The 20,385-nt window shown below is 39.6% G+C and overlaps 4 protein-coding genes across 6 annotated transcripts; all 4 read right to left on the bottom strand.

Annotated features, from left to right (window-relative positions):
• Positions 1 to 52: 52 nt before the first annotated feature.
• Positions 53 to 6,788, bottom strand: LOC134823368 (EF-hand domain-containing protein 1-like). Of its 3 annotated transcripts, XM_063834809.1 has the most exons (10): positions 6,690 to 6,788; positions 6,352 to 6,529; positions 5,984 to 6,176; positions 5,283 to 5,720; positions 2,567 to 2,928; positions 2,231 to 2,322; positions 1,947 to 2,095; positions 1,465 to 1,564; positions 438 to 675; positions 53 to 251 (listed from the first exon to the last, which is right to left on the bottom strand). In XM_063834809.1, exons 1-10 carry the CDS (start codon positions 6,761 to 6,763, stop codon positions 180 to 182), a joined length of 1,896 nt encoding a protein of 631 aa, XP_063690879.1. In that variant the 5' UTR covers positions 6,764 to 6,788; the 3' UTR covers positions 53 to 179. The 3 variants fall into 3 exon arrangements, with proteins under 3 accessions (XP_063690879.1, XP_063690880.1, XP_063690881.1); XM_063834810.1 differs by lacking the exons at positions 53 to 251; positions 438 to 675 and adding an exon at positions 779 to 1,125; XM_063834811.1 differs by lacking the exons at positions 53 to 251; positions 438 to 675 and adding an exon at positions 779 to 1,087.
• A 365-nt stretch (positions 6,789 to 7,153) lies between these two features.
• LOC134823367 (cilia- and flagella-associated protein 45-like) lies at positions 7,154 to 9,227 on the bottom strand. Its single transcript, XM_063834808.1, has 3 exons — positions 8,069 to 9,227; positions 7,808 to 7,897; positions 7,154 to 7,686 (listed from the first exon to the last, which is right to left on the bottom strand). Exons 1-3 carry the CDS (start codon positions 9,194 to 9,196, stop codon positions 7,309 to 7,311), a joined length of 1,596 nt encoding a protein of 531 aa, XP_063690878.1. The 5' UTR covers positions 9,197 to 9,227; the 3' UTR covers positions 7,154 to 7,308.
• A 213-nt stretch (positions 9,228 to 9,440) lies between these two features.
• On the bottom strand, positions 9,441 to 14,905 carry LOC134822876 (coiled-coil and C2 domain-containing protein 2A-like). Its single transcript, XM_063834143.1, has one exon. The coding sequence runs from the start codon at positions 14,903 to 14,905 to the stop codon at positions 10,202 to 10,204; it is 4,704 nt and encodes a 1,567-aa protein (XP_063690213.1). The 3' UTR covers positions 9,441 to 10,201.
• Positions 14,906 to 15,061: 156 nt separating this feature from the next.
• LOC134822877 (dynein axonemal assembly factor 11-like) lies at positions 15,062 to 16,653 on the bottom strand. The gene has a single exon (XM_063834144.1). It carries the CDS (start codon positions 16,525 to 16,527, stop codon positions 15,184 to 15,186), a length of 1,344 nt encoding a protein of 447 aa, XP_063690214.1. The 5' UTR covers positions 16,528 to 16,653; the 3' UTR covers positions 15,062 to 15,183.
• Between the last annotated feature and the right edge of the window lie 3,732 nt (positions 16,654 to 20,385).

Below are 20,385 nucleotides of genomic sequence, written 5' to 3'. Positions count from 1 at the left end.
GCTTCGTCTTCTGTAGTAGGAAATATCACATTATGAACTATGAAGTCAAAAATTGGCTGGTTGGTCTAATATAAAACATAACATTGGATCATGCATCATCTCATAAAATCAAGATATTTTCATCAAATAAGAGCCGGCTCAAAAAGAAATAAAAGATAACGATGACACCCAGATTTACTTTAAGTGAACAATTTACAAAAGTCCACGTAGCTTATATGCCCTTCTGTGCTAGCCCCACATCTCTTCAGAGCCTGTAACAGTGAAATGTGAGTGAAATGAGTGATGTTTTGGTCTTATCTAGTATCTTTTTATGTTTATTTGGTGCACAATCATTTTCTCGTCTTAAAGTAAGTTAAAATGGTAGACCCATTGAAGTAGTAACGTAGACCTAAAGAAATCTCACCTCATCAAAAAAATACATATATTCTCCTAAATACCTTGTCAATAACATGGCCCGGAACTTGGAGATTAAAATTATCCGTAAGGGTCTTCATCAACTTTTCCTTGTCGATAAACCCAGACCGGTCCTCATCCAGGTGAAGAAAGGCTTGCTGCATGTTGGCATGCTGCTCAAAATTATTCTTTTTCATCACTGCTTTTATCGTTTCGGCTATATCATCCTCGTTTTGATCGAAATTATCATTTGATTCCGACTGATCCTCGCTCTCTTGCGCACTGAGTGAAATGTGAATGAAGTGGTGTGAACTGTGAAGTGACATATTCATTATATTATGTTGTCTTGAGAGTATGAGATTACAATATAATGTTCAGACACGTATTTTCCGATTATGTAAAACAACTATACACACATTAATACACAGCATTCTTTACAGTATAAATTGGAATTTGACCTAAAAGGTGTGCAAAAAGCAAATCATAGGAGAAAAGTATAAAGTTCTCAAAAATCAGCTCACTGAAAATATATCATCCGCTCGTTTTTATAAAAGAAGCCTAATTTGCAATAAATTATCCCAGAAAAGCGTTTTGAAAACAGTTTTCTACGTTATTAATAAGATCAAAGTAGTGTGGAAAGTCCTTCAATGTTATGTCCTGATATTCTGCGATTTTCAGTGACTCCGTCTTTCCTCTGAGTGATTTGTTCATCACTTTAATGATGACCTTATTCTGTAAAATTTTAAAGTCATAATCAAATGCCGCAAACACTAGTGCAACTTTAGTGATTTGATTGAAATTCTGGTGATGAGAGAATATCCTTGGTCTTGTTGTAAAACTATCGATGATCGTTGTTCTTGGGATGTTCATGTTGTTTGAGGGGTGATATGTTTTATTTTTAAAACTCTCGTCATGGACTCATGGCTAAGGAGCCAGATGATGATGTAATGTGTAGATGGTATAGTTTAAAACAAAATGTAGTATATCATCATTAATTTTATTTTCTAAGTGCAATCAAACTTATGAATTCTAAATCAACTCTGAAATTAACGAACATAAAACAGGACTCACCACAATTTATCGGCGTGGATAGCTCTGATTGACTCGATGGTAGCAGCAGGGAATCTTGAGCCATTAGCTTCAAGATACTTCAGAACGTACAGATCGCAATCTGAAATATTAAGTTAAATAAGTTGCGTTCGAAAAAACGTTTTACCTCAGCTCTAGACTCACGATAAATGAAATATGATGCATACATACTCTAACTAATATAATTGAGAATTACGTAATCCACTCTTGAATCTGTCTTGTCATTACTTACATAAATATTAATTAGGCGTCCAAATATTATGGGGTATCTTGTTATTGCGTAATAGTTTCACTGGATTGTTTTGATTTTATCAAATTACATTTGTAACCATGGTAACGAGCGCAAAAGCTAGCGCGCGTTGAACACGCTGTTTTACATCGATGCTTTCTACATAATAAGCTACGCAAAACTAGCAATAGTCTGTAGACCGTTTCGTTATTATTTCCACCGACCCTTGCTATACCTGCGATTTTGAACTTCCGAGAGAATACTTCGATGGTTGCTCCGATGGCAAAGTCAGCAGGAGTATAATATTCAGGATTGTCAATAGAACTTCCAGGTTTTCGCACTTGGCTGTATTCTAGGAATTTGCCCTCGATGATGCCAGCGTTTCTGAAATGGAGTATTATAAATATTCAAGTATCCAAATGTAGAGAATTGATAAATTCAAATGTAGCCACAATTTATGTTTAAGAGTACATAAATTGGATTCATAATTGTACGTGATCGATTAGAAGGAAAGGGTACCTCTGATGTGGCTCGTATATCTGCATTTCGTCTTTAGCAAGGCTGTAGGAAATAATGAACTTCCTGTTTTTATCCTCCGGGTTGGGAGATTCCTGAAATTTTAGGGAATTTAAGATACTAAATTCAAATCTCAGATGCAACACATCCATATTAAAGTTTGTGAAAGGGACGCGGTTTAAAGATCGTGAGTGACGCTTGGATAACATGACAATCATACCATCATAATTCATATGCGACTAAAATACCTTAGGTTTACCTCAAGATATTATTGTCATGTGATATCTGTAATAAACTCGCTGTTTCCATAAATCAACCAAGATTACCACTATCACTTACCATTACTGCTGCGTATCTCAAAATCTTCAAATCGTTTTCCAGCATTTTCATGACATCTTTCTTGGGTGGCTGAGCAATCAATGATAAACAGTTCTGTTTGGAATCCTGGGGACTTCCAAATCCGTTATAGGGAGGAATCTCACGTTTCACCTCAACCTTACGTTCACCTAACTCAACTGGCACCCTGTTGAAGTTGAGATTGTATTTCTGTTGATAGTAACTCTGAGTGAAGTCGTCACAATCGTACAAGAAGAATGGTCGGTCCATAATGACGACAGTTTCGCCCACTCTCAGGTCTTTCTCGGTCAGCCATTCAGTTATTTCGTGCTCGGAAATCTCCATCACCGCGCAGGGGAAGTTGCCTGTGGGGTAAATATTGTTACCACGACAGTTACCTTGACGGCAATAGCCGTGATCACAGTGCTGGCAAGCACGACCGGTGCATTTATTGTGGGTATACTATGTACCCCCTTTACTATTATACCCCCTTTACTATTACACCCCCTTTACTATTATACCCCCTTTGGTACACGTTACAAGCCTCTTTCGTGCACGCGAAGCGTGCACTCCGGCCGGAGGCGGCGGAGTTTTTCAGGCATTAAGAATCATCGGAAGTCGTTCAGCAGATTTATTTTTAGTTCAAAACATTCTAATTTGATGTCAAAGATGACAGGAATAAAAAATAGTTATGTTGAGATTTTTAAGAAATTTGCATAAAATACTCGCCAGCACTGTTATACGAAATTCGGTAAAAAACCCAAAATCGCCATATTCAGGTGCCTTAAAAACCATGTTAAAATCGAGTTAGAGATCTGAAATTTTTCAGGGCGTCTAGACGTTGACCAAATCGACTGCAAAAAAAGTTTCAGGTTTCAGGAACATCGGGAAGTGGGTTTTCTAGAACCCCTGTTTTACGACAGATTGTCGTGATATCTATCTATATAATATATACATATATATTCAGGGATAGACGCTTTGCCAGTCAATTGTAGCCTGTATTTAATTGTCCATAGATTCAAAAGTATAAAAGATACAGCCATTTCCGACCACAGGTCTTGAAAATAATTGTTTACACTTTAGTTTACATTGTATAAACAAATTATTTGACCTCATGAACACCCCTTGATGACGTCATCAAGTTAACCGTTTTTAAAACTTGATTTTTGACAAAGTAATAACTTTTAAAAATGATTTTACACCATTAAAAAGTAATTGTATTCAAAATCTGAGGAAATTTTTACCTTAGATAATTGTTCAAGCATTCTGAAAATCTACCGGAAAGTTTTTCTAGCTTGCTCCTTCATAAAGATATTCGTCATTGAAGTTTGTGCTTTTTTGAAGAATTATTTTATAAAAACGTCAATTTTGCGATTTAGTATTCTCTGGTGTTGGGCCATGCCTTAGGTTGTGGAGCTCAGTTCTGCTTCCTATAGGTATAAATTGTGCATTAGGCTAGTTTTAAAGTTAAAAATCGAAAAGTTGCACACGTGGGGACACGCCCAAATTTATAAAAAATTGCTAAAATCACTGAAAATTGCTGTTTTCGTCATTTTCTGTCAACTTTAGAGTGCCGTTGTGATTACAGTTCTTCTTGAAATACTTTGAAACTTTGCGTGCTTATCAAGCTATATATAAAACAATTACATGCAAAAATTTACGGCGATTCAATATTGGATGCGCACGCAACGTCCGCTCAAAGTTTGCACGTGCGAAAGGTGAGAATTTTGCTCATTCGTGATTTCCAACAAATTCTGCTTTGCCACGACAGTTTAATGTCATTATAAATGAATTTAATGCCAACTTGAATTAGTATTAAGTGGCATATTCAGTCAGTGATCGACCGATATGCTTACCTAAACACAAGGAAATGTTTTTAAAGGAAAAATTTCGAAATTGTTGAAACTTCCTCCTTATTAATGAAGATATTAGTTTATATTTCGACTTTATAAAGTACCCTGACATTATAATCAAAAAGAGATGATATTTGACCAAAACCCATAATCATGGGTAGAGTGTACCGCTGCCAGTGTCTCTCTTTTCCAAACAAAAGGAAATGATATTAATTTGAATAACCGTCCGCAAATGCAAATTGATACCGAGAATGAAATCGGTCGCTCGCTTTTTCCATTCGATCACGGCTTACGAATTGTAATATAAAGCTTATTGATTGGAAAAAGCGAGCGACCGATTTCATTCTCGGTATCAATTTGCATTTTCGGACGGTTATTCAAATTAATTATATCATTTCCTTTTGTTTGGAAAAGAGAGACACTGGCAGCGGTACACTCTACCCATGATTATGGGTTTTGGTCAAATTAAGGTAAAAGAAATAAGTGGGCTTGTCCTTAAGTTACTGTATCGTATTACTGAACAGATATTGTCTGTATGATGTATCCATGGAAACGATAACATAGCATCGTTTACATGGTAAAGTGTACAATGTACAACATATGGGAAATATTGGGAGCTTTATACGGAGATAATACAATTCTTTGACAGATTTTGAATTGTTTGCGATAGACGTGGTGGATAAAGGCGCAAGTTTGTTTTGACACGTGACAGTGAAAAACATAGCTATAAATACCAAATTCACTATCTGGCGTTAAAACAAAGTTGCGCCACCATCACCCGGGAGTATCATATTGATGATACTCTGATAGAAGATACATACTATTGGATGAGATAATAAATAACTAAAATTTTTGAAGAAACTTACTGGGAATATTAGATCTAGATTTGGGAACCTTCTTTCGTCCAATAAGCACAGGGAAAGGATCATGTCCATCGTTAGGCTGCCTCTGTTCCCTAATCTCAATAGTATCATCAACTCTATAGAAGTGCAGAGTATAAGGTCTCATTTCTCCAAACATATTGTTCCTATCGTCCCAAACAGCACTGAACCTCAACACCTGACGATCCAAGTCGATGAACTGTTTGAGTTTGTCGAATGTGGGAGGTGTAACGTAGCTATGTTGGGGCTCTTTTCGGGAGAGGGTGTAGGGATCCGCTGGACATCCCTCAGGGGCATTAAGCATGATTCCCTCGCTTGCCATGAAATCTTTGGTGTAGTTGTTGCAGTCGTTGATGTGGAATGTTTTGCCGTAGAAGACCACATCGTTGCCGACATTCAGATCTTTCCACTGCCAGTGCTCTCCTGTTAGAAGGTGTGTTGTGTTTGCTCATGTTATATACTACAGAAATTAGCTCCACGCTACAAAAAGTTGGAGCAGCAGTCATCTTTCTATTTTAAACTTCAGATTCTCTGTAAATAGCATGCACTAGCATTTTACACGTGAAACACAACATGGTGCGTCAGACTCACTTTTCATACAGTGCTGAAGAGCAATTGTCATTCAGAATTGTAAATGAAATCACTCGCAAAAGAAACATGCCAAATTTCATATTCCTAGTCCTTACCTTGATCATTTTTGGGTAGTCGCTGTCTCTTGATAAGTTTACCCTGAGGAATGCCACTGTTCTCAACAATTGGTTCCACAACACTGATACTATCATCCTCAAGATAGTAGTAGATCTTGACAGGTCTGACTCTGTAGTATTCCTTGTCTGATTCGTTCAGGGTTTGTTTGAAGTACGCGTTAAACAGCAGGACCTGATGATTTAAGTTTAAAGTTTAGTGCTCAGTTTTTAGAGGTAACATCTTAGAAATCTATCCAATTTAGACAAACACGTCTAGTGTAAACCAATCTGTAATAATCAGAGAATGAGCGATAGCAAAATCAACATGCACATACTATAGTATACTATGAATACTATAAATGTCTTACCTTTTTATCGAAAGCTACGTGAGCAGGTACAAAGTCTTGAGGAGGTTCAGCTTTAGCCTTGCCGTAAGTAAGAGTAGGTTGTAAGTTGGCAAGTTCATCAATTTCTGCTTCTGTCAGTCCCGCGATGGGGCCGGTTTTGGGGATAGCAAATCCGTTCTTGTAGGTCATCGTCTGAGCCCTGAAGATAGAGAAATTAAATAATGTATAATATCATCTTCACAGAGCTTAAGCCAAAGTGGGATGGTCAATGGTCAAGCTAAAATCTACTGAAAAGTGGGCAGATAACGTGCACTACAGGCTAGGTTCACTAAGTGACTTCGAACAGAACTAATATTTACCTGTGAAAGTTGACTCTTGTTGGGTCAGTGAAGGTGTTTCCCGGGAGGAAAGGTAGTGCTGTTGAATCACCCATCCTTACTACTAAATAAGGACATTTGATTAGTCAACTGATAATATTCTGTTACTATTAGAAGGATTGCGATCAGATTAGAAACGAGATCCATCTACTCATAATAAGTTATATTTGAAAGACTTGATTGCTGTTCAAGTTATTGAAACGCAATCATTAAAAACATAAAACCATTGTAATTCATTAAGTTATACAGCACATTTACACGACTCACATGCTTATAATTCCAGGGCATTTCTTTGGTGGTTAATGATATTAAAAGAATGGACGGTCGTACGAAAAACATGGTAAATATTTACAATCTTAGTAACCATAAGTGTTCACAAAGCACCAGGCCAGAAAATTTGCATGCAAAGTTTTTTCTGAATTAGTATTTTATACCACAGAAAGTAACTTATAGCGAACAGTGAATACATCTCATAAAATTGTTTGGCGCGTAAAGTTTGCACAAAACACCGGTCTATCTACAACCACATCACCTATTCGAAACACCCAAGTCCCGAGCTGAACAGAAACAATTGAACTCCACAAATCTAGCAGTCCGTGTTCTAGTGGGTAATAAGAGAGGTCTGAGGTTTCATGGCACGACGTGACACTTCGTTAACGTATTTGGACGGTACTCCAGCTCCTTGAAGCTCCTCCAACTTCTTCTTCTTGATCTCATCCAGTCGCTTTCTACGCTCCTGTGCTTCCTGATCAAGTTTTATTCCCTCCTCGAAGAAGCATTGTCTCGCTTGGATAAGCTCGGACTCCTTCTCCTTGATTTGGTTTCGTACTTCTTCTGCATGTTGGAGACGCTTCGAACGAGCGTTACTGTCCTTGACCTCTTCCTGTTTCTGTCCTTGTTGTTGAACGGCGAGAACTCGTTCGAATTCCTGTCGCTCACGCTGAGCCTCAATTGCAAGGAAGTGCTCTTGCATTTGTACCTGTAACAGACAACGTTGAGATTTTGGCTTATTAAATTTGATTAAATTTCACTAAATCATAAGTTAAATGAGTTAATCAGGTAGGCTAGGTTGAATTATTCGAAAAGATTTAACTTCAAACCTGTTGTTCTCGTGCACGCCTCAGCTGTGACTCTGTCTGAGCCTTCTTGACGGCTGTCTCCTTATCTTTCTTCCTCTGATCTCTCTCAACCTGGGAACAGAGTGAAACATTTATAATAAATATGCTACTTTTTTAGGTAATCTTTGCTAAGCATCAAAAAATGAACTGAAAAATCAATAAAATGACAAAGTTCCTTACATTTTACTAAAAATACAACTAAAAGGAAACTGAAAAATGCAGGGACAGTGAAAAACAATGTACCTCTTCCTGGATACGTTTAGCTCTAAGAGCATCCTTCTCAGCCTGCTGATCTTTAGCCCTCTCTTGAAGTGCCCTCATGTGAGCGATCTCTTTCTCCTTCTCAATTCTTTGCTTCTCCAACTCAGCCTGGTATGCGATCTCTCTCGCCTCTTTCTCCTTTAAATATTCCATCACCTTGGTCTCCTGGAATTTCTCCTGTCGGACTCGTTCCTCCTTCTGTCTCCTTATTTCCTCGTTTGCCTTGGCGACATCTGCCATGATCTTCTTTTGGCTCTCCTTCTTCTTCTCCAACTGGTTGATGTCTTCTCTCTGGAGTTTCTCAAGATATCTCAACATAGCAAGTTTCTCTTGTTCCCGCTTCTCGTCCTCCAGGATTCGTCTCTGTTCGTTGTCGTTGATCTGTGTTTTGATGATGTTAGCTCCCTCGACCTGCTTGTACTGGCGATCTAGTTCCCTTTGTTCATACTGCTGCAATGCCCTCAGTCTCTCAATCTCCATCATCTCGTCCAGTCGCTTGTTCTCTTCAGCTAGCTCGTCCTTAATTTCTTTCTTCTCGTCTAACTGAGCGTCTCTGATTGCGTGACATTTAGCATTCAGGATTATCTCGTTCAGTTTCTTGATCTCGTCCTCCTGTTCGTTGAGCTGTTCCTCTGCTTTAGCAAGCAGAACTCTGCTCTTGTCCTTTCCTTCTCTTTCTAGATCAGAAGGTTTCTCTCGTTTTAATCTCTGTGCTTCCATTTCTGTCATGTAGTTCTTCCTGTCCTGAGATGCAGCCTGTGCTTCCTCCTTCATCGCCTTGATTGCTTGTGCACGTGCTGCTTTCTCCGCGGGAGTCAGTACTTTGGCAGCCCCTTTGATCCGGGCATACTCACCGCTAGTCAGAACAATACTCAGTTCAGACGGATCTTTTGCTGGAACTTTTATCTTTCTGATCAGATCTTTTGTAATGACGGACACTTCCTCCTTCCTGGGGGCAGGGTTGGAAGGACCGGCCTTGTTGGCGCCCTTTTTAGGGGAACCAAACAGAGTTTCATCTGCACCACTGTACCGGCTGACCGTTCGGTAACGTGAGCTCTTCACGTTCCCTGTCGACCGGACAGATTCTCGGGAGGCTAGTGACATATTCATTACTTCATTCTATGCCTGGGAGAGGGTTCATTAGAGTCAGTGAGGGTAATGCAATGTATGATGACAGACATATAATATACAGTGTACGATGTACATATTGTACATACGATGTACAAGTTACAGATTGTAGTCCAATTGAAGATTGACTTCGCTTAGACAAATCAATATGGAAAGGTTTAATCCCTTTAATAGAATACAAAGTCATTAATTAAGATACAATAAGAGAGATCAATAATACATCATGGTAAGTAAATAAATTTCATAGTCTGAATAATATCAAATAATAATACGTTATAGTAAGTCAAAAAACGGAGCATAACGAAATCAGTCCTCAGCAAAACTCAATAAATCAAGTATTAACACATATCACTATGTCAGCAAAAAGCAATCAACATATCAAGCATCTGCTAACTCATTCTATAGATTGTCAAGCAAAAAAATTTGCATATTTTCACTAACATCCCAGCTCAAGTTGAATGTTATAACATTTACTAATTATTTGATTCAATCAATTTAGATTTAATCAGTTTTATAATTGTTACTTTGTCATTTCGCATTTGTAACCATGCTTTCTTAAATCAGAGTCAACTGTAGGGTCTTTACGACTTTCCCTAAAAGGGTGTATTTAAAACCACCAATAAAACCTGGATTATATACAGCAGTTTAAGTTAATACCATATATGGAAACCATTTAAAATAATGAGCCTGTACAGTGTACACGGCATTTGTCATATTAAAGGTTTGTGTTAAAAGAAATCGTACTAAACACTTACATTGGTAAAACTTAAGAATAGTTAGCCGATTTATGGTAAAATTCATAATATTTTACGGCAAGAAAATCGCAGCATTATTAGCACATTTAGTACAAAAAAGCTTAAAAGAACACTCAGAGTCATAACCAATATTATTCAAACCAACCACAGCACTAGAAAACTAATATATCAATACTGAATACATACAAAACAAAATAATCATCAAATACAACACACCCACTTACATTAATAATCAATATTTCTTGGTGAGTGTTCCCACATATATCCAAACAGAGAGTACGTTGTTAGCATAAGGGTGAATATAAACAGTCAGCGCAAACTCGACAGTAGGGTCCTCAGCAACATGGACATTAGTACTGTACACAGTCTCAATAATAGTGCTGGCATCTGAGTATCTCATGTTAATAGGAAACCCAGTGACATTATGGGAGCTCATTATCTCGGACATGGCGCTCACCTGGTCCTCCTCGGACAGACTCCCCATCTCCAGTTGGGGTAGAAGTTGGCGCATCACAACACGACAGTGTCTGTTCCAGCGGGTCACGTGACGCTCCCTCCACTCCATGATCTTGTCCATTAGCATCTTCTCCAGGTTACTCTCCAGAGTCTGGATGGCGGGTACGTTTGTCTCGGTGTAATCCAGTCTGGAAACTTGAACTGTGGACAGTTTGGGGCTTTCTTTTCCAGCGAAGAAAGTTTTCCAGTTTTTAGTGTTATTGAAGTTGAAATCTAACCTGCCCGGATCATCGTACGGTTGAATATTGGCCCAGATATTCTCATTATTAAAACAGAAGTGAACGCTGACCAGAGAGTGATAAGGTCGTGACTGAGGGTGATAGTCTCCAGTAGAGGGGTTCCACAAAACATTACCCTCCATCTGTTTGGTCAACACGTAACAGGTCTCCCCTTCTGGGATACCTATACCTTTTATAATGTACGAGTCAATACCCATGTACAAAAAATAGTTACACAGCAAGATCGCGTGTTCCTCTTCGTCTCCAGCTAGCATCTTGAGGAAGAGCTCAGATGTCGCCCAGATATCACATGATCCAGAGAACGCGATACTGTCCTGATAGTATGGTATCAAGGACACGAACTTGGCTATTTTCTGCAGTTCCACCAGACTCTTCCTCATATTCCTATCCTCCGGAACAAGTTCATTAGGAGGGTTCTGAGGTCCGATATACCGCGTGATGAACACACTCTTACCATTAACATCAGTAACTAAACTCCTGACACTTCGTGATCCGTGTTCACCGTTGTAGAGAAGCTCCCAAGCTGCAGCTGCTCTGATCAACCTGGGCTCCTCGTTCGTATCAAAGACCTCCCTGAGAGCTGGGTGTGGAGCTAGTGGTGGTTCCACTGTTATGAATATGGTTAGATAACTGTTTTTGTCGGTTTGACCCGTCAGGCTGGTTTGGGAGAGCAACATGTCAGATGTCATTAGATGAGGGAGTAAGCCGTGGTCTTTGTTGTAGCCCATCAGTGTTGAGGGGACGTTGAGCTTGAATTTTCCTTCGATCCGAGAGTTGATGTAGATGGTTGAGAATGGGATCTGGAAACTACCAAGCCACCTTCTCTCCAGTCTCTGATGAATGTTGGTGTCTCTCAATCGGTCATCTGCCAGAATATCAACTATGATCTCGTCGAAGACGTTGAAGTAAACGATGTCAGTTATTTCTCTGAGATTGCTTGCGGAGAACTCATTATTGATAACGTTTAACGGAAGGACAAGTTCCTGGTTCCAGTGAGGATTGGGACCGTCTGCCACGTGAGTAACACTGCTCTGTCTCTGGAATGTGACCTCCACAAACGGTCTGAGTTGGATAGTGGATCTAGCGGTGTTTGGATCGAGAGTCATCCTTTGCTCCGAAGCTGTGGTCCTACTTCTGATAGGTAGACATTGAGCTTGAGAAACGTTAACGAGGAGATCCACCTTAGTGATACCCACAGCTTGGTTTGTGACTTTCTTTCTCTCTTTCCGCTGTGGTCTCAGTGGATGTCTTGGTTCTAGAAGTTTCGCGATGCTTCTTCCAAGGGTGCTGATGTCAGGAACCTGATCCTCAACCACAACATCAGAAAGCTCCAACATCGGTCTGACTTTCCGAGACCTGGACGCGATCTTCTCCTGTATCTCCTGCATGAAGCGTACCACTGCTGCTCGGTGGTGCTCAAATACGTCACCCTCCTCTTTCAGCGACACTTTCTCTTCTTTCTCCGTCTGAGCATACTCGAAATGGGTCACCTCGGAGGAGTACATGGGCACCATTTTCATGGGTTTGTATTCCGGGACACCCTGGTTACGGAGAGACAGGAGGCTGAATCTGCGGTCGTTTTCCAACTCCTCGGTAGATACGAAATATGTGCTCTTTTCCAGGTGGTCAAGACGGAAGTATTTTGTATCTCCTGGAGCATCTTTCCTGGTTCTGTTCATGAGATGGAGCAAGGGAGCATTTCGGGGATCGTTTGGGTCCAGTTTAGCCTCGCTAATCCATTGGATTACTTTCTCCATGTCGTTCAAACTTCTTGCGCCAATAGCATGGATCGGATCAGCACGGCCGAATGTTGCAGCAATGTCGTGACGAACAGGAGCGAGGATCTTGCCACTCGCATCTTTAACCCATGCAGTGGATCCAAACAACTTTCCTGAGGTCAGGAGAATCTTTCCATCGACTGATTCTGGAACACCACTCCCAACAGCGGTTGAGTTAGGATATGTAACTTTGTGGCTCGAACTGAATTCCAAAGAATCCAGTTCAGCATTTCCGGTATGTCTATCATTTGGTGGTATGACAAGGAATATTTCAGAAAGCTTCTCTGAGATGGACCAAAGTTCAAACTTGATGCTTTCCGGCCAGTGAACAACTTGCAAACACACACTCTCCCCAAAATTCAGAGTGAAATCAGAAGTGAGATTGATATTTGGTGACCTGGTTACTTCAGAGTTGTTGTAGAAAAGTTTGCCGTAGCACGAGGATTTCAGGATATCTTTACGACGTTTCTGCTCGACTGGTGGACACTCTTCTATCGGCGTAATGGTCACAGTGTGGGTCAGCTCAATTCTCAGAATGGGATCCCCAGGAACTTTCCTACATTTAACAGCGTTGCTCTGAATTTCGTTTAACAAACTGCTAGTCTGGGGTTTGGCTGGAGCAACTGGTTTTGGAGGTAAAACCCCCGTCGTAGCTTCCTCGCCTTCTTCTGTTATTACTTCCTTACTCTTACTAGCTTTCATCCTCTTCTTTATTTCTCGAGCTTGCATCTTCCATTCAGCCATTTCGTTGTAGTGAATTTTCATTTTTTCGTCATATTCAGCCATCATTTCCTCTTTGCTCTCTTCAAATGTGCTCTTGATCTGTTTCTGCCATTCTTTGTCCTCCTTCGCAAAGTTAGTTTGCTCTTTGTAAACTAGAATCTTTGCATTTGTTGCAATAAATCCCTGAGTTTCACGAAGGGTTTTTATCTCTTTCCAAACAGTGAGAATGGTTCTTATCATGGTTTTATCCTTCATACACTCAATATCCCACATTTCTCTTACATTCCTGATCTCCTCGCTGTAATCCTCAAGGTTTGCAACACAGTCCTTGTTGAATGGTTTGCTCATATCCCAAGGTTTGGCTCCCAGAGTGTACTGCAACTCCTGAACTGCGTTCCGCAGCGACTGAAGCCGATCTCCCAGGTGGGAGGCGAGATTGTGGCGCTGGCGGCTGGTGTACTGCATGTGTAAGTCGCGCAGCTGTGACACAAGCACGTGTTCTTTTGAAAAGAGAGGATGATGAGAGAATTGTACCTGGGTGATGCTAACAGACAACTGATTTACACTACTCTCCCCAATAAACTTACCAGTCTGAGAAAGAGAGATACATTTAGCGGTTCTCTGAATTGTGGGGTCCACGTCGAAATCTATCATGGGACGGGAGGAGATCTGCTTCAGAGGATCCGGAGCTACAATCATATTTCCATCAATACCAAACCACTTCTTCCCACTCTCAGTTTGGATAAGCCGTTGCTCCATTTTGTTCCAGTTACTAGAGTTAACCCCCGGTGGTTCTCCAACATAAATCCCCTCATCGTCAAGAAAGCAGGGTGCACCACCGTGTAGTGTCACTGTTTCAGCAGGTGCCGAGGTGGGGGCAAACAATATGGGGGAAGCATTGTGCTTCGGTAACTCTGGCTTTGTGACCACGTACAAACTGTCGTATTGGGCAAAGTTCGTGTCGTCGACTTCTGGTATTATGAGGGCTGACTTCTTGGGCTGTTTCTCGTGTCCACCAACGGGTTCATAGACTTTTGTAAAAAAAGAGTACTCGTCTATTTTCTCTTCCGGTTCTTCAGCAATTTTGCCCCGTTTAGCCAACATCTTCCAGCGTAGGGATGTAGACAATTGGTTAGTTGAGTCAGTATGATCTTCAGTTATTTCATCATCCCTTGAATGTTTTTCTTCAGGAGGCGCGCTGTCCTCAGACTCAATATCAAACCTCGTTTGTAAGTCACGATTCCTCAGACCACGCAACTTTCTAGCTGGTTCTTTCTGCATGGCAGAATCTTGCTGAATCTTAGCTCTGTCCTTTAACCGATCCCGTATCGATGTACTGAGATTTACTGAGGAAGATAGAGGTTTCAATTGAGATTTGTCCAAATCTTGATCGTCCACATTTATTGTGGGTATACTAGGAATTTCTCCATCACCTCTCATACTTTTACCCATACTCTGATCTAAGTTTTGTTTTCGCACTTGTCGTCTCTGCATCATACTGCTTACAAGTTTACTGCTTTCTAAGCTACGTGATTTCGATAACGAGTCCTCCAGTATCTCCTTCTCGCGCAGCGCTGCTTCACTGGCTATGGTGTCGGTGGTGACATTGAGGTCCCGGCGCCGCTGCGCTAGTTGCTGCTTGAGCGACAGCTGAGTTTCTGGTCTTTGTACTTCTATCATGTTCACTGAGAGGTTATGTTATTAGAATATGCTTGGCACAGTAGATATATTCGAATCTAAAAATAAATAATGAATGCCACGAAATATTAAAAATAGATGAAGATCTCATTATTTATAACTTGAATAAGGTGAGATTCAGAATAAATCAAGAAGAAGTAATAAAACATGAAATAAATCAGAAAATACACAATTTAACACCCAGTCAAAACACTAAATTTTCAAATTAGACCCATAACACACCAATCTGAAGTCATCAATCCTCAAATAGACCCAAAAAATCAAAACAGAGGAGGTACATCAAGATCATCAACAAAATCAGCTGAAACAACTTTTTCTTTAACTACGGTACGTTTGGCCACAATCGGTCTGGATTTTGATGAATCATTAACAATGTTACTGAAGTCAAGATTTGACTTTTTAGAAGGATCAACTTCGAGATAACCAGTCGTCTTTGAGGGTTTTTTCTTAACTAAGTTAGAGTTTTCATCTCTGAAGGATGGTTTGTTATTGACCTTCTCAGGAACAATTGTCTGTTTTGCTGTAGGCATGGTCAACACTAGAATACCTGTCATCTGAGACCGCTGACACGAACTTTTATCTGGACATATTTCATCGTTTAACACAAGCTGGAAATGCCTGTTCTCTGCTACTATCTTTACGTATGTCGGCTGTACATCAACATCGACGCTATGAGTAGAAAGATATTTTGGTATGCTTACTTCTAACTTTACTGAATTCTCGTTAGTCGAATCGTCCAATTTAAATGGCCACTTCGCTTGATTCAGATTTAATCTTTTTCCTTCACGTTCCAGAACAGTTTCTCTTTTAGGAACTTTATTCGTTCTTATCCCCTTTCTTTGTTCCTCAACTGCAGCCTTTTCCTCCTCCAACTTTTTGTGTATTGCTTTCCTTGTCTCCGGAGTATTTTCAGCCGGCGATTTCCAAAACGCATCATTTTTTTGCTTTATTTCCTCTGGCGTAAGTTCACTGTCCGGTTTCAACTCTTCGATGGTCGCTGTTTCAGGTGCCTCTGCCCCAATGTCAGTGTACCAACGACCACCAGCACCTTCTTTAGTTTTCTGTTGCTTAATGAAGTAGTCTTTCTGCTGCCACACGATAGATTCTCTGATCGATTTCAAACTTTGCATTGCTTCGAGTCTTTCAGTGTTGGTGACCTCTATTCCGTCTAACCGTTCAACTTGCGGAAGAGTCGCAATCACGTACTCGCGGTAGTTGTCGAATTTAGCACAAGGATTGCCTGTCATGTACATTTCTTGCAAAAACCCATTACTCTGAAGAGACTCTATTGATGTTAGCTCTGCAATAAAATTGACGGTCAGGTCTAGTTTCTTTAGATTTTCGCATTTTTCAAGATTTTCCACTTTAGTAACATTGTTCAAGGCTAGGTTGAGGTATTCCAATTGTTTTAATTTTCCGACGTTTTCGATCTTGTCGATCAGATTGCTTTGAAGGTAAAGAATTTTCAGATCACGGCACCATTTGTCGATGTTCTCAATCTTCTCGATGTCACTCTGATGTAAACTGATTTCTTCAAGGGAGTATATCAAACCTTCATTGTGTTCAGCTCGTTTCCGGATTAGTCCTTCAGTTATAAAAACCATCCTAGATGGTGGACGTTAAAAATTTAATGTGAAAGTTACGAATGGTTAATAAAAGCAAAAGTTAAAAGCATTTGGTGTCTTTAATCAGTATCTACAAATAAAATACATCATCCGTGCTTAACTTGTATCAGAGACTTGAGGGTGTAAAGCTAAAGCTCATCATCGATACCGAAGCTTGTTATAAATCAAGAGGCTTGCATATAATGAACATATTGACACGGGTGCAGAGTTGAGTCTGTACGGAACCTAGTAGTTTCAGATCCTTGTTTAACTTGCCGTACAGCAAGGTCATCCACTACTTTAGCCCGGCGAGGCACATAACTCCCTCCACAACTCCATGACAAATGTTTCATATATACTAGCCGAGTTCACAAGACACATCCCTGCGTTTGAGAAGAGCTCGTTAGAACTGCTTCCTTTCCCTTCAGTATCCCACAGTCTCTCGAGTTTCGTAACTGCCAGAGAACTCTCTTAAACAATTACTAGACTCGGTGATTATAAATCAAGAGGCTTGCATATAATGAACATATTGACACGGGTGCAGAGTTGAGTCTGTACGGAACCTAGTAGTTTCAGATCCTTGTTTAACTTGCCGTACAGCAAGGTCATCCACTACTTTAGCCCGGCGAGGCACATAACTCCCTCCACAACTCCATGACAAATGTTTCATATATACTAGCCGAGTTCACAAGACACATCCCTGCGTTTGAGAAGAGCTCGTTAGAACTGCTTCCTTTCCCTTCAGTATCCCACAGTCTCTCGAGTTTCGTAACTGCCAGAGAACTCCCTTAAACAATTACTAGACTCGGTGATTATAAATCAAGAGGCTTGCATATAATGAACATATTGACACGGGTGCAGAGATGAGTCTGTACGGAACCTAGTAGTTTCAGATCCTTGTTTAACTTGCCGTACAGCAAGGTCATCCACTACTTTAGCCCGGCGAGGCACATAACTCCCTCCACAACTCCATGACAAATGTTTCATATATACTAGCCGAGTTCACAAGACACATCCCTGCGTTTGAGAAGAGCTCGTTAGAACTGCTTCCTTTCCCTTCAGTATCCCACAGTCTCTCGAGTTTCGTAACTGCCAGAGAACTCTCTTAAACAATTACTAGACTCGGTGATTATAAATCAAGAGGCTTGCATATAATGAACATATTGACACGGGTGCAGAGTTGAGTCTGTACGGAACCTAGTAGTTTCAGATCCTTGTTTAACTTGCCGTACAGCAAGGTCATCCACTACTTTAGCCCGGCGAGGCACATAACTCCCTCCACAACTCCATGACAAATGTTTCATATATACTAGCCGAGTTCACAAGACACATCCCTGCGTTTGAGAAGAGCTCGTTAGAACTGCTTTTTTTCCCTTCAGTATCCCACAGTCTCTCGAGTTTCGTAACTGCCAGAGAACTCTCTTAAACAATTACTAGACTCGGTGATTATAAATCAAGAGGCTTGCATATAATGAACATATTGACACGGGTGCAGAGTTGAGTCTGTACGGAACCTAGTAGTTTCAGATCCTTGTTTAACTTGCCGTACAGCAAGGTCATCCACTACTTTAGCCCGGCGAGGCACATAACTCCCTCCACAACTCCATGACAAATGTTTCATATATACTAGCCGAGTTCACAAGACACATCCCTGCGTTTGAGAAGAGCTCGTTAGAACTGCTTCCTTTCCTATATGATTTTCACAAGAACCATTTGCAATAATTGTAGCTTATCAAAGTTCAAACGAATTAAGTCCGAAGGCTGGTAGAGCGAAAAAAAGCTACAAAATCGAACATGTCGAGCAGTACAAATATTGTGTAATATCACTGTGCCGTCCCGTTAATTTCAGTCCCGTGAACTTTCTTAAAATATGCCATCTTTAAAAATGTTAACCAAATGTTTCATTAATTTCATGGTTTGTCATAGACCAAGCGAAGGCACAATCAACTGAATCCGAGCGAATATAGAGCTGCTCGATTCCGTATTAAAACACTAATTTTTCAAATGTATTCGAAAATCAAATTCAAAACTGATCAACACGTTAACACGAACATTTCAATTGTAAGAGTATGGGCACAACACAAAGAGGCCAACCCACTGTAAACTGAGTATATATATAAACTGAAGCAAGGTCAACACTTTCACTGGAAACATTACCTACAATATAACTTTTTAACGATACATCAGTCGTCGAATAAAGTAAGTCACCCTAGTTACTTTGATCCAACGCGACACCAAAGTGCGCAAACTGGAGCTCAAATTGTTTACAAGAAATAAGACTAGCTGCGCGGCGCACAAATATTGCAACCGTGCGTATAGTAGTCTTGTATAGTAGTGGCAAAACAAATTTCTTTGATATCGTGAATTCATTCAATTGTGAACAGATTAGTTGCTTCTTATAAATAACTTACATTTTGAATATTCGAAATCATTATATTTGTAATAAAAAAATGTAATTTCAATGTGTAATAAAAAACAAACATTTTAAAAATTTTGAAATTAGATAATATAAATAATAAACTAATGCATCTATTTAAATTGTAAATCAACACAAAAATTAAAAATAAGATAAGTTTCTATAGCATTATATGTAGTTTATATTATAAATGAATATTTGTTTTTTACAAGAGTTTAATATTAAATATGGACTTTTAAATTATTTTCTTTGCGCCGCGCATACGATATAATACGATCAAATCGAGCGTCTGATCTTAATAAAAATTTGCTGCTATGCGAGCAGAAACTGATTTTAATTATCTAACCACTTATTCAATGTGCAGTTTGAAAGCTGATCTTACTTTATTTCAATGTTGGTTGTTCAAAATCATTTGTTCAATATTTTCTTAATATAATAATTGTTTTAGTACTTGCTAGAGTGTAGCGGTGTGAAACGTGTTCCCTTTGTTTATGTTATATATTTATTTTCATGATCATAAAATTAATTGCCAAAGAGTGAAACCCTCCATGCAAATTTGCTTTCCCACGACAGTTTAAATTAATGTATTCTAAGTAAGCAAGTAAGTATGGTCAAGTTTTTAAAAGTGTTATGACAGGAGTAGAATGGCTCAATAAACCCCGGCTCTGCTGGCATAATTGTCGCTTTCGATGACGGATCTAACTCCATATGATAAATAACAACTTGTATTACCAGTACTGTAAAATTTATTTTTAATTTCGAAGTTGTGTGTTTTATTGACGTCGTGACTTAACTGTCAGAATATCAAAAGATAGTTACAGACAGTTCTAAATAACAATTAAAAATTCTGTTTCCCTTATTATTATTAGTTATTTCTTTGCTTTACACTACCATGTTAGTTGGCATATCCAGGCAAATGGAGAGGATATTGATTTATGAACCTGATCTCCATTGTCCATGACGTTTGTACGGTGTTTTCTGTGACTTGATTTCATGAGATAGTTTCAATTCATGATTTTTGTTACAATGGAATATACCTGCTGTACAGATCGCTCAACATACTTTTATAGCATATATGTCTTTTTCTGTTTCTTTCTTAAAGTTATCCTGATGAAAAACCTTGTGACTTGTGCACACAACCTCCTTTCTTGGCAGACAGTTTTATCTGCAACTGACAGTCTATTGCAGCTTAGCAAAAATTCTATGGTGCCGTTAAGATGTCATCTTCGACTATGCAGCAAATGGCTCCCCCGATTGGTCCTTGTATGTGTTGCTGGGTTTGCTGTTTTATCGTTTGACAAGGATCTCAAACTACGTTTATTTTGTTTTTTAAATTTACAATAGAATATCCACAATGCAGAGTTTTGAAGCCATATTATGTATCCTCCAATCTGTGATATACTCTCTCCAGGGTTGGCTGTACTTAACACACATTTTTCCCT

The sequence above is a fragment of the Bolinopsis microptera genome, chromosome 11 (genome assembly GCF_026151205.1).
Source record: "Bolinopsis microptera isolate Bmic1 chromosome 11, MBARI_Bmic_1.0, whole genome shotgun sequence".
NCBI classification, from domain to species: Eukaryota; Metazoa; Ctenophora; class Tentaculata; order Lobata; family Bolinopsidae; genus Bolinopsis; species Bolinopsis microptera.
The sequence above is the reverse complement of the archived record's forward strand: the minus strand, read 5'-3'. Positions and strand labels throughout refer to the sequence as shown.